Source organism: Chaetodon auriga, chromosome 6 (assembly GCF_051107435.1).
Source record: "Chaetodon auriga isolate fChaAug3 chromosome 6, fChaAug3.hap1, whole genome shotgun sequence".
Lineage (NCBI taxonomy): Eukaryota > Metazoa > Chordata > Actinopteri > Chaetodontiformes > Chaetodontidae > Chaetodon > Chaetodon auriga.
In genome coordinates, this window is record NC_135079.1 from 7,741,548 (window position 1) to 7,759,215 (window position 17,668).

Below are 17,668 nucleotides of genomic sequence, written 5' to 3' on the forward strand. Positions count from 1 at the left end.
TTAATTAGTGATATTTAGAGGTGCAGCTGGAAGACTCAGCAGAGCTCCTGTTTGCACGCTCTGCGCTGAGCTGCTGACTGTAGCTTCATATTTAACGGACAGGCGTCATCTGAGGCAACTCTCCTCCAGACGGCGCTTAAGCTCATTTCCCCAAATGTCAAACTATTCCTTTGATTACAATGAGCAGTGTCATGGGCCATCAAACGTGATCAGAACTAATTATTTCACCAGCAGAGCAGGCGGTCCTGAATGACACATCCACACTTCTTCCTTGTTTCACTCTGACGTGTGGTAGAAAAAGCAAGCAGACAAGCGAACGCACGCGTCAACACAGTGCAGCTTTCACGATCAGCGCCAAGTCAACGGTTCCGACCTCGTCTGTGTTGCACAGAGCAAGACGCCACATTCGCACGGCGCACCGTGGGCTCCCGACGTCCGCTGAGATTAGCTTTACAGCTCAGATGGGCTGACATGGAACACTGGGATCCAGAGGGAAGGCAGAATTTCACGGATCAATCGCTTCCCTTCGGTTTTTCTGATCTGATTAGAATTCATATGTATGAGCAAAGAGCGAACAGCTTTTCAGTGAGTACACAATACCCCACTGTGGTCTGCCGACATGCGTTACTGCAACAGCTCAGTGATTTTTGGTTTTTTGTATTACAGCTTAGTGCTCACTCAGTGTGGAGGTTTTAATCTTCTGCGAAGGGACTGCGAGAGAACGTTATTTAATCATGCACCACATCGGTCCTAGCATATTGAATCTGAAAGCTTTTAATGCAGCCAACTTTGATTATGCATCATACAGACATCAGACAGTTCATATTTACAAAGACTTCCAAGAAACTGAGTGCAACAACGTACTTTTAAAGAGTATTTGGGCTGCTCAGGGACGTACAGGACAGATCATCTTACGGCTTGCTTTGAACAGGGAGCGGAGAATAATCTAAAATTCATTCAGTTTAGCGGGAATGCTTAAAGTAGTCAGGTTGCCAGGTCTGTGGCAAGAGTGCGGAAAGAAAAACGACGTCGCCAGTTGAGTCCACTGCTTCAGGACTCAAAGGCTCACACTCAGTAATGATGATGAAAAGCAAAGCAGCAGTCACCACTCTGCAGATAAAAGGAAGTGACATGATTTCAACCTACTTTTTAAAGTCCTTTAAAAGTCTAACATCCTTCCAATTAGTGCATTTTGTAGCCACCGAGGTCATTAAACAGATATCAACCTCTGGAGTGCAATCACTTTTTTTGTACATGAATAAACGAGAAATAAACGTCAGCGTCGTTGCATAAGAGCCTTCTGTACAAGTTAATGTGTAAAACAACATGAAGGAGCAAACTCTCCAAACTATGTAAACCTAAACTGAAGCAGATCGTCCAGCACCTTCAGCGAGATGTCTGGGGATATTAGAAGACAATGAAACACAATCAGTACCTATATAGTGTCCCTTTTCATGTAAGTACCACCAGCAGTGGTGTAAAAAACAATTTAAATCCAAAGACCTATGCTACAGTCTGACCGGAGAAAAGCAGATCTGATGGAGCGCCCATGAGATGTGCTTTTTGGTCCAGGCAACCCCCTGCTAACATCTTCTGCCTTCATTAGAACAAAAAACCGGAGGTCTAGTAACACAGAGTAAATGGACGTCAACTACGGTCTCTAACATGGGTGTTACAGTACCAGAGTTAGGGTGGGGGGTCAAGATGACACCTTCAGCCAGGGAAAGGCTTCTCTCCTGGGCAGAAGACGGACCCTGGCCCTGGTCTTGGTTGCTTTCTTTTTGGGGGGGGGGGGGGCAGAGGGGGGGACTAGCTGGGACTAGGCCTCAGACTCCAGGTCTTCTTGTCCTGCTCCGTTGGTCGTGTCGCCCGTCTCATGCTCCAGCAGCAGGAACTTTCCATCGTTGGTTAGAGGCATGTTCTTCATCAGCTGGGCCAGGGCCTCCGGGTCCTTGGTTAAAAAAAAAAAAAAAAGGTAAAAAAGTGATTTTTTTTTGTGTGTTTTAACTCCTCATGGTGTGACAACACATTTTGAATTTAACGACTCTGACACCTTAAAACTGTTGGTAAAATGCTGACCACCTCCCTCTAGTGGTTATGTTTCTATTTCTCTTCAACTTGCAGAGATCTTTGTTTTCACTTTTACTTGGAATCTTTTTCTGTGATTCAGTGTCGTGAAACTAGAAAGTCTGAAAACAGTACAGAGACAATATATCTAATGCTTTACGTCAACAGCTCTTTATGTTAACAAAGATGAAGGTTTGACTGAAATAAAGTGGCGTCAGTGACGTGATGTCTAACAGAAAATGCAATCAGTTTCTCTCTTAACATTAACATGAGAGTAAGAAACCTTTATTTCTAAAGCGCCTTTCCAGGTGCTGTCAGATGCAGGCTGACTGTCACCTTCCCTTGTCACTAACACTATGTCAGTGTGTTATACTTTGTCCTCCTGTTAATTCCTTTAAAATGAACCCAGTCATGAGGTTGGACTTTAGATGAAATAACCACGATGACGATACCTTCTTAGCTTCTGTGATGTCCTTCGCCAAACTTATGGTGTAACATATCTGTGAGCAGAGACAGAAAGAACATCAACATGCATGTGTGCATCAGTTAAGACGTTTCTCCTCCTTGAAGATAAAAAGTTTGGGGCATCAACCTTTTCGCCCTCCGTGTTGCTCTCAAAGACGAAGGCGCTGAACGAAGGCTCCCCCTCCTCATCGCCGTCGCTCCAGTCTCTGCCCTCAACCACGAATCCCATCAGCCTCCCGTTCTCTTGGTGAGCCGCAAACTGGCACACCTCTCCGAGCTGGAACTGAGAAACGAGGAGCGTTGACAGAGGCGACGGGGAGAAGAAAGCAAAAAAAGAAAAAAAAAAAGTGAAGGAGTTACATTACAATGAACGACTGAACGTCTTAACCTGTAACTTCAAAAGAGAAGACGTTCTTCGGTAAAAACTGACTCCATCTTTTGTCAAAACTTACGCTTATTCTTGTAACTTGAGTCTGAGGGTCAATCAACCTATTGTGGAGACAAAACAGAGACTTTAACACTGACTGTTTCTGTGAGGCACCTCGTCTCGTCTCTATATAATGCTTCCACAACATCACAGTTTTTACAAATGTGAAGACTCAATCACAGCTGGTGCGACTGCTCGACATCACGTGTTGGGACAAAAGAGGTGTTTGAGGCAGATATTTATGCTCCTCAGGTTCTTTCTTCAGGGTCTTTTCTCTCTGTCATCTTCTTCTTCTTACTGCTCTGCTTAAACAGTCTATAGTGTATGGTCTACGGTGCATTCAGAGCGAGTCCGACGCTGCTTGTGCTTGTTCAACGGTGCATAATCTGGGCACAAAGTAAGAAAGAAGGAGCACAGGGGCTGTTTTTGGTCTCTTAATTAATCATAGGTGTGTTTTGGGTGAATTAAATGAAGCACTGTGACATCTTTCATTCCCTTTAAAGGGCTGCAGGTGAGCTTGGCTGGCTGACTGACTGACTGACTGAATCAAAGTGTGGGTGTGCAGGTTTGTTGCCAGGACCTGACTGGCTCTAACCTTCAAGCCTGCAGTCTAAACGGCCGACTTCCCTCAACTCCTGAGGCCTCCCTCCTCTCCAATTCCAGCCAAAATCTTTCCGTGTGAAATGCATTTGAAATAAAACTCTCATTTTTCATGTTGCACCAGCCGTTTTGAAGCCTCGAGTGTGGCTTCACGGCAGTCGCCAGCTTGGTTTTTGGGAGCCAGAAGTGAGTGTATTTGAACGAGAGGGTGGAGCTACGCCTGCGATCTGACTGGATCTGTCTGAGAATTCAAGGACACGCCGTGGTAGCCACTTGTCAATCACGAGGTAGTCACGCCCTAAAGCTTATGCTGCTTTATCGTCTATTTTACTCTAAAAGGGACCATAATTTACAAGATGAACACCGTGCTGTACTGAAGAAGACTTCGAGTAGTGATTGAGACCATGAGTTCATTAGGAAAATATTCACCGAGGCACTAAATCAAGTTAGAGGTGAGTCATTTTCTCATAAGCTTACATACAATCAGACTTCTTCTTGCAGCCAGTGGAGTTGCCCCCTGCTGGCTGTTAGAAAGAAGGCAGGTTTAAGACACTTGAGGCGTTGGCTTCTCAGACCAGGAGGCTCTGTCCACTTATTACTGTCTATGGTCCTAACACCACACAACCTGAGACACGTACAATCATGCAGCTACTAGTACTGCAGACTGCAGATATAAATCCTACCTGAGGTTACTGCTGGTGACCATGAGGTGGGACTCGGTGGTCCTGAAGATGTTGTGGATGGCTCGGGCAGCCAGCACCTGCCTCATGGCCTCATAGATGACCTCCTGACTGTTGCCACAGCGCACCGCCATTGAGCCCAGGAAGCGCACGGCGAACACTTGCTGCAGGAGGGAGTCTGTGGAAACACGACGGCATCATAAACATCCACAGACAGTAAACAAGAGACACAGCAACACAAACACGCACACAGTGAGGTTAGGCTGAACTCCAGCAGTGCTCGGCAGAGAGAAAATGGACCATTAAGTTGCATTTAGAAGAGGAAAATGGTTACCGTCACTTTCTGTTGAACAGTCATCGTCCGTTTCTCCAAATGGATTCGTGCGTCTGTCAGGAAGTGAGCACACAAAAAGAAAATAATTAAACCCCTGTACTGAGTCAGTACGAAGCATTCAGCTTCCTGAAAATCATAATAAGCACTACAAGGCCAACTTTCAGCAAATGAATGTCGTCATCCACCAGTACCTCTGTCGCGTCTCTCAGACATGCACCTCCTGCCCCTGCTGTCCACTCACCTCCCCCCAGCCCTGTTCTGGTCCTGAAACTCAGAGGCCGGAAGCATGATGTCAAACTGAATGGGTGTGCCAGGGGCGATCAGGTCCTCTGATTCTGAAGCAGCCCCCGTCTTCTGGGAACCGCCACTGGCAGTATGTACACCTCCTGGCTTTGCTCTGCAGAAACGAGAAAGACAGAATGAAGATGAATTACAAAGAAGTAAACTAAATAAACTCCAAAGTGTGTTGATAGAATACTGAACCAGGGAACACAGATACGCTTCCATCCACAGAGTCTTCACGGCTAGCTGGCTCCGTATGCACTTGAGCAACACACTTGATATCGCAATGACAGACTGAGGCTAAAGCTAACACACGCTCAGCAAACACTGCACAGCTGATGTGCTAATAATATGGTATGAAATGTTCACAAACCTTGGGTTAAGTTACTGCTTTGTGTTGGTAATAAAATAGTTAGCCGCACATGCTAATGTGTGCTGTAGCACATACACAAGTTTTGAAGGAGAAAAAATACATTTCACAGTTTAATTAGCTCACATCACAATCTATAACATAAACTTCAAATAAACAAGTCTGAATATTTTGTCCTCCTTGACTAGAAAAGCTGAGACCACCACTTAAACTCTGGTTGTAAGTGTATACTGAGTATTGCTGTTAATAGAGGCGCTTCAATGCCTCAACATACTCAGAAAGATATGGATATAATTGGACAATCACTGTTCGGGGGAGGGGTTTAGCGAAAGGCCAGATTAGCTGAAAAGAAAAAAATCAGACTGTCCTATCAGTTCAATGATCCAAACATCCTCAGTAATCACAGGCTGACATTTTGTTTCTCCTTCCCTCCTGAACCAAACTTCAGGAGAGGACGCAGTATGTCGTCTTATGAATAAAGTTTACACAAGCAGCATGTCCGACCTGTCAGGGTTGGGCGAGCCTTCTGGTCTTTTCTCAAAGCTGGTGATGGGGGTGACTGCCTGGATGGCGGTTTGGTTCAGTTTTATAGCCACAGCCTAAAAGCACGAAACAGGAAAACGCAGCATTTCTGTATCAGCAGGTAAATCAATTATAAAACCCAGAACAGTGTGAAAACAGATATAAAATATTTCAGAAGTGCACATGACAGACTGAACTTACTGCCCAGCGTTTCATGTGTCTGAATTCTATGCCTGTGAATATGCTTATTCTGAATTTGATGCAGCGACATGTTTCAAACAGGAGCAACTAAAGACTGAGAAAGTCGTGAAGCGCACAGCGTCCAAACTTCTTTGGAATCGGCTCGTACCAAGTGATAATCATGTGGGGAAAACACAGGAGTGAAAGAGTGATTTCAGACACAGATATTGTCTGTTTGCCTCTGAAGAATCTGAAAAATAAACATTTTCCTGGAGCCAACCCTCCTGCAAACATGCAAGATCCTGGGACTGAAAAGCAGTAAAGACAACAACAGCTGTGAGACGCTTCAGAGGAGGGAGAGAGGGGGTCTGTGCGACAGCACTGGAACGGCTCCATTACATTTTATGTGTCTTAAACAGAGTAAGTCCCTCATATCATGTGTTACTAATTAAAGTGGTGGAACAACAAATCACTGCCTGATCAAATAACATGGATGATGTTCTATGGACCACAATCAATTTAGTTAGGATTCTTAGATATTTGATATGGTTGGTGTGTTTTCTAATGTGCAGTATGTGTGTGTGGGAGTGTGCGTTACCTCTGGGTTGTCAGTCAGGTAGATCTGTCTGGATATGTTGTTCACAGTGCAAATCCACTGAGAAAGAAACACAGAGGTCCACATTAGGACTTCCTCCGGCTCAGACACGAGCCGCCTGAAACGGCTTGACTGATACCAGCTGTGACAGGCCAGTCAGATGTGTCCAAGCACAAAAGCAAATATGAGAAGCCCACAAATGAGTCTCGACAGCTCCTCCATTGTTCTATGACTGAGACTTGTTCCTGCAGATATCTTTGGGATGAAGATGTAACTCAATAAGGAAGATCAAGCACGGCTGTTTGAACGGCTTCTCTCACACTTACTTCTTCATATTCCCTTTTGCTCTCAGCCTGTAGAATCATTGACCTGGAGGCGTCAACGACAGAGGAGACAGTTTAATGAAAATACGTCCAATTTCTCACATGTGTTTGTGTCATTCTCATGTAGAAAAGTGTGCATACGTTTTGCCCGACGGGGAGGTTATCTGAAAACAGTAGCGTCTGTCCTCGCACTCCACGGCCATGACGGAGCTGTTGTCCAGGTCCAGCACCATGCCCCCCGCCACCGCCCCGCGCGGCTGACACATGAGGTTCCCTCCCTGGGTGAAGAAGTACAGTCGGTCCCAGGCCGTGGTCACGAGGCCCGTTTTACTGGAGCGCAGAAAAGAAGGGGCAGAAAGAGCGGATAAAGGTCAGCACTAAAGGATGAGAGTTTGACCGGAGTTCAAACAGAAAGCTGAATGAGTGACGAGTGAGAAGGTCGAAGATTTAAGGCTGGATGTGACGGAAATTCCGAGCTCACATCTGGTTCACAAACCATGGCAGGAAAAATACAGATATGCAAGAAGTATCTGTTAAGTCCTTCCCCCTCTTACACATTTAGTAAAGGATATTAAAACAGATATAAACAGACTTACATTTAATTAGAATAGTAAAAAAAATAAGTTTCTTGTGAAGTTATTAAGCTGATGTTCAGCACAGAACTTAAATGATACTCTCATCTGTCTTTAAGGAGTCATTGATACACTGAACTACACTGAACACTGTATTTACTTGTGTATTTATTTGATTACAAAAATAGAAATTCAAGTTTTATTTTTCTGTATAAATGTTGGATGAAGACAACATTCACTGTCCAGCAGCTGCTTTGACTCAGAGGGCGTTGAAATAACATGAACCAAAAGCACAGTCCAAGTCAGTGCTAACCTGAGCAAGATTAGCTTATTAGCTGTAACATTAAAACACCACTGATTACAGACACATTCCTGATCTTGATCAATATGCTTCTGTTCATAAATGATAAACCCAGACGGGCGATTCTCCGACGACTGTTCTTTGTGATTTATATCAGTTTTGTTACACACAATCCTGTCATGACTCATCAGTGATAATAGAGCTTGTCAGGAATAACCGATCATTATGAAATTTATCTGGTGCACAAAACAACGTTCCTCATTCACGAAAAGGTGAACTGGAAATGTCACATTCAGTCAGTTTGTAGAAAAGTCTTTTAACAGCTTACTATACTGTAGTGGTTTATGGGAATAATTCTTATTTCCCACATTATTTTAAACATAAACTTAAGTGATTCCCACGTAAATGCTTGAGTTGTCCTCAATCCCTTTTTTTTATTAGTCACTGGATTTTCAGTGCTCAGCTGTTTTCTCTGTGCATAGAAATAATACAAAAAAATAAACGACAATGTAATTCAGCTCTGACTCACAGCGACGTGTGCGTGACTCATGCGGACTGCTCATCTGTGAGCCTTCCTCTTGCACATTCTGTTCAAAAAATATTCCCAAATAAATTTCCTTTGATTAATATGGAAGTGTGTGGCCTGTGCTGCCGTGGGTGACTCAGACCCCTGATACCGAGAAACCGAAAAGCGAACGCTCTCTGGACTCTTTGACAAGCGTTTGAGGCTGCTGGCGGTGTGTGTCATTAAACAGAATGGCATTCTGTGGAAACCTTTTCTCTGGTGTCACAGACATTTGTCAAAGACTTTGGATGTATATGAGGGAGAGACAGAGTTTGACAGCTCTGACATTTCACTAAATCACATTGCGGGCGACGCTACAGTTCTACCCCCCGAAGCCATTAAGGAAGTTTCCCTTCTCATACATTCACTCTGCAATAAGCTGACAGTGCACGCTGCCAACATGTTACCTGACCCGCCGTCTGCTGTGACAGACTTATTCATTTCACTGTGTTCATGCGGATTTCGAGCAGCTTCAGCAAGAGAAGCCAAAATCTGTTCTCTGTTGTTGTTTAGACAGTCACCTAATGTAGCTGCTGTATATGGATCGCACCAGACTTCATCCTCTCATTAAATATTGAAATGTCACATTTGTATGTAAAATGAGGACAGAGTAAAAGCTTGTTCCTCAGCTGTTCCCTTTTTTTTTGAGTAGCACGGGACGCCACATGAATAGGAAGCGTCCTTGGGTTTAAGACAGGGCCATAATGAGTGTAATTAATCTTACTTCCTAATGTTGAGGTAGCCAGCCTTCTGGATGAGCGTGCGATTGACGGGCTCAGTTTCCTTATCTGGCATGTAGACGGCGTCCTCCACGGACAGAAGCTCCCTCTGAGACCCACGCATGATCTCCGCCTCCGCATCCAGCTGGGCCTGGATACTAGACAGGGACAAAGTTTTAATACAGGCAAGATGCAGCTGAACTGACTTTCAGAAGTGTTTCTACAAAAAGAAATGTCATGGATGCTTAAGATTATTCTCGTGTGTATAGCCAGAGTTACTTTGCCTGAAAAGGCTGAAGAAAGATATGTAGCATTTGCAGAGTCACAGCAAAATGATTTGTGTAAAATCATAGACAACAAGTCACAGAGCTTTACAATGTGCACATAAATATACTTAAATAAACTACTGTTTACGTGACAATGAATACTGATGAGATGAGTCTTTACTTTTGCGTCATGTTGGACACAGAGGAGAGAAACATGTCCATCTTCTTTGAAACCAGCTCGATGCCTTTCTTGAAGAAGCTGATCTGAGAGATTAGAAATAATGACGAGCAAATAAGTTTCGATGTTGTTTCTTCTTACAGTCACAGTTTTACCTCAGATAATAATCATTTAGCCACGTGTGGTCACGTAGCTGCAACTAATGATTATTTTCATCATCAATTAATTTGCCCTTTATTTTCTCAATTAACCCTTTTGTGTTTAAAATATCAGAAAAGAGTGAAAAATACTTTTAATTCTCCACAGCCCAAAAGTGATGCATTAAAGTACAACTCAAACTCCAAAAAAGGTGGGATGCTAAAGTTAAATATCTGCTTATCCTGAAAAAAAATCAATGAAGCTGATGAAGTAAAACATTAAGAATACTGTGTTTGTGCTGTTTTTAATTGAACACATGTCAAAAAGGATTAGCACATGATCACTTTCTGTTTGATTTATGCTTTACACAGCGTCCCAACATGCTTATAGGCTTCTGCCTTTGGTTATAAAGTGTTCTTATTTCCCCAGTAGTTGTTATCACACAGGCAAATTTCACACCAACAACTGTCATATAATCACTTCCAGCGATGAAATCGCTTGTCATTTTTAAATACTGACTTTGAATACTGATATGATAGCTTGTGGGCCCACAGCTGCTCAGTACCTGTGCCTGTGTGTAGCCTAGCATGGGTTCGAGCATAGCTATTCTCTTCCGATACTGCAGGGCGTTGAGGGCGCAGTAATACTGCAGTGATGCCTGGTGCTGCTTCCTTCTGGTGTAGGCCACCTCCTTCACCAAGTCCGACTTCAGCTGCCCAGACAAGAGAGGGTTAAACATGTAAATATATTTACACACACGTGTCCAGCATAAACTCGCTATCAAGGTCTGCACACACGCTCATGAATATGCAAACACTTGTCTTTCCCTCATACACATACAAATAAGCAACACAGGCGCACTATCTTGTACCTTGCAAGAAGACAAGAGGAAACATTCAACAGAAGCAAATAGCAGAGGAATCTTATCTCTGCAGCCATTACAGTGCATGGCGCCGTTACAGTCTAAGTACAGCAGCAGGGCCTGGCAGGAGAGGAATATTTAACTGCATCTATTTGTATTTCAAGTAATTATAAATCACTCCCACTGCATTACCAGGGCTTTACTGCACTGAAAGGCCTTTTACAGCTTGTGATCAGTGGGGGGAAAAGCTCCATCAGTGAAGCTGAGAAAGCACTTCCTGAATCACTCTACCTTCTCATTCTCCTTCTTCTTGGGCAGTCGGCTGTATTTGACCATAGCTGCCTCATGCTCTGCGGGAGAGGAGGGAAAGGACATGAGGATCAGACAGTAACTGCAGGATGAAATGATTTTCTGAAATAGGTGGGGATTTGTACGTACCATCAGTGGCGATGCCAAATATTTCCTTCAGTGTGCTTATCTCTGAAACATTCAATTTATAGTTAGTTTTGTTAGAATACCTAAAATCCACGTCTTTAAAAACTGCATTTTGGCTTGAAATAGCTGGTCGTACAATCTCAAGGCCTTATGTTTCAGAGTTATTAATGAACATGACATGCTTTGTGTTGAAATGCGTATTTTGCTCTTGCTTTTTGATATTTAGAAGAAGATCTCAGCTTTAATATTCTAAATGTTATTACAGTGGAAAATAAAATGCACTGTATCAACTGGTGACCGAGGAGTCTGATCATGAACTGCTGGCTGTTGCAGTCATTTTCTGTCATCCCTCTACTGTCAACTTGGTAACAAAGGCAGACAACATCCCAAATATGCTTTCAAAATCAAAATACTTTATGATATGTACTTGCATATGTGTGTGGTCCTACCTGTGAGGTCTTTCTCTCGGAACTGGATCAATGGGAAAACCATGCTGTCAGCCATCTGGTTGGCTAGCTCAGTGTGGAGTGAGTTCAGCTGGACCACACAAAACAGATTATACAAAAATATCAGGCACTGCACAAGAACACAAACAGAAAATGTACCCTCGCCAAACATCTTGAGGGATTTCAGTTCATTTCACTGTGCGCGGTGACATTTGCTGCCAGTTATTCCTGCAGCAATCTGGAAAGTAACATTTTCGATGAAATGGGTGCAAACTGCAGACAATGCCTCTGCTACATCACAAAAAGCCCATGTTGTGGAACAGTACATTCTGTGAAGGGAATAATGAAACCTGCTGTTTACTCCACGACATTGGAAACACAGCCATATATCGCACAAACAAGCAACTCCTGCTATAATTCTCTATGCTTATCAGCAAGCTACACTCCAACATCTAACAAGCCGACATCCAGTTTAAGCTGAATGATTTAGCAGGTGCTAAAGTTCGCAGGATTAGGTGCAGTAGTGGGTCTAATTCTCGCTGTGAAATAAGTTCTCCTCTGCAAAGGATGAGGTAAAGGTCAAGCAAACAATCGACCTTCGTCCTCTGAGCATATACGTGTGCATGTGGATGTATGTTGTGAATCCTTCTGAGTGCTGACTGGGCAGGCTTGCGGACCCCCGTGGCTGACAGTGAAAGGCCCATCTGTTTTGTCTATACACCTGAGCCTACACGCCCATCCTTCATCCGTCCATTCAACCACCCACCCAACCGGCACAATATGCATCATATCCACCTCACCGTTCCCCTTGTAGCTGCAGTTCCGGTCTTACTGGGAGGATAATCCTCAGGTCTTTTCATTGAGGTCATTTTCACCAGCGTACTAGGGGAGCACAGGTGCAATATCCTTTGTAACATGATACAGAACCTACCACAGAGTGACCGTGCAGCAGTCCATCAGCCCTCTCCTCTGCACGTACACACACACACACACACATACACACATAAATATACACACATGAAACAACAAAACTGCAAGCACAGGCCTCACCTCTCCTACAGTTTTGGCGAAGTTCTGCAGCGTGGTGATTACCTCTTCATCACCTTTTCCAAGGGCAAAATTCTAGACAGAAGAAGAGGAAGGGGGGAGGTGGCAAGTTGAAACCATGAACTGCATAATGTATAGATGTAGCAGAGGCTACACTGAGGGCTAAGAAGGATTTCTGGCACATCACTTTCATGGAAGTAGGCCAAAGATGCTAATACCTCATGTTAAGATGTTGAGCTTTAAGCCTTGTTTAAAGGAGTTAAAAAGTGCATTGAAGACTCTTTTTTTCTCTCCAACACCCACTTTGCAATCACATGCAAACTCGTGCATGGAAAGAAAAAGAAAGGTCAGATAAAAGTGATAATGCTGCTGGGTGTGTCTCGACAACCCATCCAGACTGTGCTCTGAATATATGTTTGACTTACTTTCTTTTTTTCTGATGCAACCATACATATAAGCGCTGTAGCTCATCGGCAGAGTTACTCAAATCATTTCACCTACACTAGCTATGAGAATACATGCCTGAGTCACAAGATTCAGTCAAGGCTCTAGGTTTGGTTTCAGGAGTATTGTAAAAATATTGTGCTTTCAATATTTATGGTAGTATGATGTTACGTAGATAATGTACTGATACTACTTTTTTTTCCAACTGTAGATAAAAACATTACTCAAAAAACAACATTGGAAGTGTATTTTCTCAGCCCTGAGAAGTGTCTGCTGGTATACTTTTCAGGCTGCAACACCCTTACCAATAAAGGTAGGGCATCCTGTATGTAGCCTGAAGTCCGGGCAAGCAAAAAAAAAAAGAAAGAAAAACAGCTGCAGCACATTTGATTCACCACTAGCTGATGTGCTGTTAGCTCATTGTCTGACAAGGATATCAACCATTTGGCAACTATTCTCTTATTTTATCTGGACTAACAGTGTTCAGACTGCTCTCTGACTGCAGTAAGAAAATAAACATGAAACAATAAAAGTGAAGGGGACATGTGGCCCCTACCCCCAGAGGAAATTATGACCTTGATTGTGCCCATACTCACTTTCTTCTCATATTCCAGAAGCTGCTGCGAGAGCTGCTCTGTGGCCAATCCCATCTCACTCTGTGGAGGACAGATGGAAACGAAAAGCAAACTGTTAGCAGGGATTTGTCTGTAGCGTCTACATTTGTCATCAGCCGTTGAAAGATAAAAGGAAGCGAACGGACAGCAGGTGAATCAGAGTTCAAATGAAAGTTCCTTTGAAAAAGCACGAGGTGATGGGGTCATGTAAATGCCACGTCTACCAATGAAATATTACTGGTTCAGAAAACGTCTGGCGTCGTGTTACAGTCGTGTGTGTTTTCAGGAGAAAAATGAAGCTGTTATAATGCAACATCTGAGCATGTCGTTCAATGAGGCGCCGTCGTCCTCTACAGAGAACAAAGCAAAGAGCGAAACCAGCTACAGCCTGACAGCACGAAGAGGATTTCACACCACTCACTGCGAATCACACACAGAAAATACGTGTTTCATGTTCTGGCTTGGTATTTGTCGAAAACACTCCTGCAGCATCCTCTCTTCAGTGCGAATCCAGACGATGCTTTATTGTAGATTAATTATGCAAATGTTTAACCCCTAACCATCTTCAATCAGACAATCAGCAAATCACATTAAAACACAGCTGATTCCTCATTTTCTTGTGTTTGAACATTTCTGGCGTGTCGTTTCACAGAGCACGTAACGGAACAGAGTCTACGTATGTTTAGTACCTGGGCTCCAAACACCCGCTGCAACGACTGTAGCAGCTGGTTGGTGTAGTTCGTAAGCATCCCGGCATCTTCCTCAAACACGCTGAGCAGGGAGCGAGTCTGTGGAACAAAAAAATGACACTCTTTTGATGAATATGACAAAGGGATGAACAGGCGAGATGACTGCTAGATAATCGGAAACAGAGCTGAGACACATTTTCTATTAAACAATCAGCAGGCAGTTAACAATTAAAGGATAGGTTCATGGCGACTGTGGATCTTTTTGTTCATTATCACTGACGTTGGAAGTGTACAAACGAGGGGATCTTTAATGACATGTATGAACAGCAGCAAACAAAATCCCATTCAGTGTTCATATGGGCGTGTAACTATTGTTTACACCTTACTATTGTAAGGTTTAAGACTAGAAAAAATGTGAATTATTTCATCATTTCTAAATCAACTGGATGTGTTTCTCACATCAGGAGTTGGGCTTTTTGCAACTGCTGTGTAAAATGTTCCTTATCCAGTGTTTTGGACAGCACTACAACACAACACTGTCCCTATAGAGTAATTAAGTTGAGAGCAAATGAAAATAACTTGAATCAGGTTTGGTAGGAACGTCTAACTCATAAAAGACATATATAAGAACATAGCTGTAAGTGGAGAGACACTGAGAAAGAAATGAGGATAGCTGCAGTGAGCAGAGGCAGACTGAAGAGCTGCTGTGAAGTGGAAGCAAAGACATAATGATTTTACTACAGTGACTATGCAAACTCAGAGAATCCTGTCTGGGTGTAGTTTTTTTTCCCCATAAACAGGTGCAGCAAGGCAGAAAGGAACACACCCATGGACTAAAGTCTGTTTACAGTTCACTCCAGTTGACTTTCACCACAGATGGACTGAGAGCCATTTCACACCAAAAAGAAATCATCTGGAATACTGTCAACTTTGGCTGTGTTTACAGTTTACTGTAGAAAGGACCAGAAAGGACCAGCCCCAATTCTTGATAGGAGAAACTGCATTTTGAAGGCGGTAAAGAGAGAAATGACCCTCCAGCATGGGTTGCACTTAAGCAGAACCATTAAAGAGGTCAGCTGTGTGCTGGGAAAGGGTGATGCAACAGAAAATACAGGCTTCATTAGAAGTACATAACCTGTCCTATATTTCAGCCCATCATGACTGATATCCTCACATGAGACTAAGGGCTTGATGACAAACTTTCACACTGATTTTAGACCTATAAGCACCAAACAACGAATGGTATTCTCATGTGACAGCTACCACGGCTGCCCTGTTGCAGACTATTGACTAATTCCAAGGGAGTCCGATAATGGAAACCCCTCCCACATCCTGTGAATCGGGCCCAGTTCGGCTCTAGAATGGGGTCGAGCCCCAAAATCCAACTTCACACGACATTGGAAAATAGTGAGATTGCAGGTCAGTGATTCTGGTTAAGGTTTGGTCGTGACATTTTCCACAGTGGTATGAGTCTGGATGTATATCACAATATCACCTCTGACAGAGAGGAGCCCTGTTACGAGCGTTAGCTTTGTATATACACCAGAAGCACACAAATGCCGATAATTGACTAGCTGTGTGAAGTACGACATAACTTACAGCAGGAGGGCATAGCCACTAATGACAGAGTATTTCATTCCTATAACAATGTGGCAACTGGGAGCTGTCATCGACCAGTGCAAACAGCCTACAGCGGGAGCAAGATAATGTCTCGGCTAGTAAGCTAACTTCATCGCTCCTAACGCCCTTTTATATGACAGCTGTCTTTAAACGTGACATAAGCCACACAGGCCTACCTGAGGACTGTCCTGCAAAGCCTCCTCCAGGAGCAGTTTGTGATGTACGGCCGGCATCTTGTTAGCGGTGAGAGAAAGAGAGCTTGAATTATTTAGAATTAGACTCTGTTTCCCAGAGGTCTTTGCGCGGGGGAGAGGAACACGTAGGAGTTGGAGGCGGGCCCAAGACTGATCTCATCCACAGCCGTTGACGGCAACTAGTGACCAAGAAAAACAGCTGCACTTTAACTCTAAAGTAGTTATTTGTGTTTTTTTTAAGGAATTTACTTGTGTTTTGAATTTGTTTCTGTTTTACTTGTTATATAGCACAGTATCAATTGGCAGTTAGCGGTTGACTAGAAGGAGCAGACTATGACTATGTCTATCGTTTTGCCATTTTACCACCAACAGTGACCCCATGTGGACACACGAAGAATAGCAGTGGAGCCAACGTTCCGATCTATCACTGAAGCAAATAACAATACTCACAGGTGGAAAGTAACTGAGCTAAAAACAGTACAATTTTGAGCTACTGTACTTTACTTGAGTATTTTCATTTTCTGTGACTATATAGCCTGTAGTCAAGTACATGTCAGGGGGAAATACTGTACTTCAGTAAAACGATTTGCTAATTTCATTATAGTTAATAGTGACAAAACAGAATCGAAAAGTAGACTACGTTATCATATTATTGACATATCAATAAGAAATTCACAAGCTATCCAAATGAAATGGGCTAATCTGCACAATGAGTACTTTTACTTTTGCTACTTTATTTTCATTCTAATACATTTGTACTTTTACTATAGCAACATTTTAAATGCATGACTTTTACTTGTAAGAGAGTATTTCTGCATGGTGGTTTTCACTACTTTTACTTACGTAAAACATCTGAGTACATATAAAAATATTTCCCTCTGAAATGCAGTGGAGTACACACAAAGTAGATTTATAATTACGGCCATGTAATTTTATGTAGACTAATAGGAGTGTAACTGCAGCCACTTTAAACATTGATTAAACAGAGTTTTATGCTAAATTTTCCAGAGCCAAATGCGAAAAATCAAATTATTTGTTATGTAGTTTCAGTCCAAAATCAATTTCTTATGATATAAAACTGGAAAGCAGCAAATACTCATATTTGAGAACTGAGATTTTTTTTCTCAATAAATGACATACACGATTCATTTTAATTTAACAATAAATCAATTAATGGACTTGATTGTTTCAGCACTACATACATTTTTGTTGGTTTTCTGAATTTCTCTACGTGTGGGACATCAAGCATGAGGCATACAGATATTTGAGGCATTTAGAGGCATAGAGCTACCAACAGGGCCTGTCGAGCTCTGGGTTCCTCTGTAGATATGATCATTAACATGTCTGTCATAAGGCAACCATCTGGAAATTGTTTTCAGCAAAATAAATGGATGCACAGTAGCTGAGAAGCACCTTATGACTTTTAAAATCATATCTTCTCACTAAGTCCTACAAGTAATCAGCAAGCCATCATCACCATCTTGTTTTGTCTCGGTCATAATTGCCAAATTACGGACAGAGCACGTGACGTCCTGAATACTGTTGGTGATACTGGCTCTCTAATTACTTCACACTTCCTGCAGAGGCTGCACACATCCGGGGAAAAAAACCCCTTCCTTGACTGATTCCATCCCGGAAAGTGAGTCACTGTGCTGTTGTGCTCTCCAAATGTCAGATACCCTAATCAGCTACGTTCTCTAATGTTACACTTTCTGTTTTACTTTAATGTAGAG

At 42.9% G+C, this 17,668-nt stretch overlaps 1 protein-coding gene across 1 annotated transcript; it reads right to left on the bottom strand.

Annotated features, from left to right (window-relative positions):
* Positions 1 to 1,787: 1,787 nt before the first annotated feature.
* Positions 1,788 to 16,022, bottom strand: appl2 (adaptor protein, phosphotyrosine interaction, PH domain and leucine zipper containing 2). Its single transcript, XM_076732341.1, has 21 exons — positions 15,918 to 16,022; positions 14,122 to 14,220; positions 13,415 to 13,474; positions 12,378 to 12,449; positions 11,331 to 11,418; positions 10,885 to 10,926; positions 10,738 to 10,796; positions 10,150 to 10,296; positions 9,450 to 9,532; positions 9,008 to 9,160; positions 6,987 to 7,175; positions 6,849 to 6,891; positions 6,526 to 6,582; positions 5,730 to 5,824; positions 4,815 to 4,970; positions 4,574 to 4,626; positions 4,243 to 4,417; positions 2,985 to 3,021; positions 2,660 to 2,815; positions 2,520 to 2,567; positions 1,788 to 1,951 (listed from the first exon to the last, which is right to left on the bottom strand). The coding sequence occupies exons 1-21, from the start codon at positions 15,972 to 15,974 to the stop codon at positions 1,820 to 1,822; spliced, it is 2,001 nt and encodes a 666-aa protein (XP_076588456.1). The 5' UTR covers positions 15,975 to 16,022; the 3' UTR covers positions 1,788 to 1,819.
* Between the last annotated feature and the right edge of the window lie 1,646 nt (positions 16,023 to 17,668).

Coding starts and splice junctions, on each gene's coding strand:
- appl2 (XM_076732341.1), bottom strand. CDS start 15,974: ATGCCGGCCGTACATCACAAACTGCTCCTGGAGGAGGCTTTGCAGGAC. Junction 10,797..10,884: donor ATTTGGCATCGCCACTGATG/GTACGTACAAAT, acceptor CCTCTCCCGCAG/AGCATGAGGCAGCTATGGTC. Junction 10,297..10,737: donor AGAAGAAGGAGAATGAGAAG/GTAGAGTGATTC, acceptor TTGTCTGGGCAG/CTGAAGTCGGACTTGGTGAA.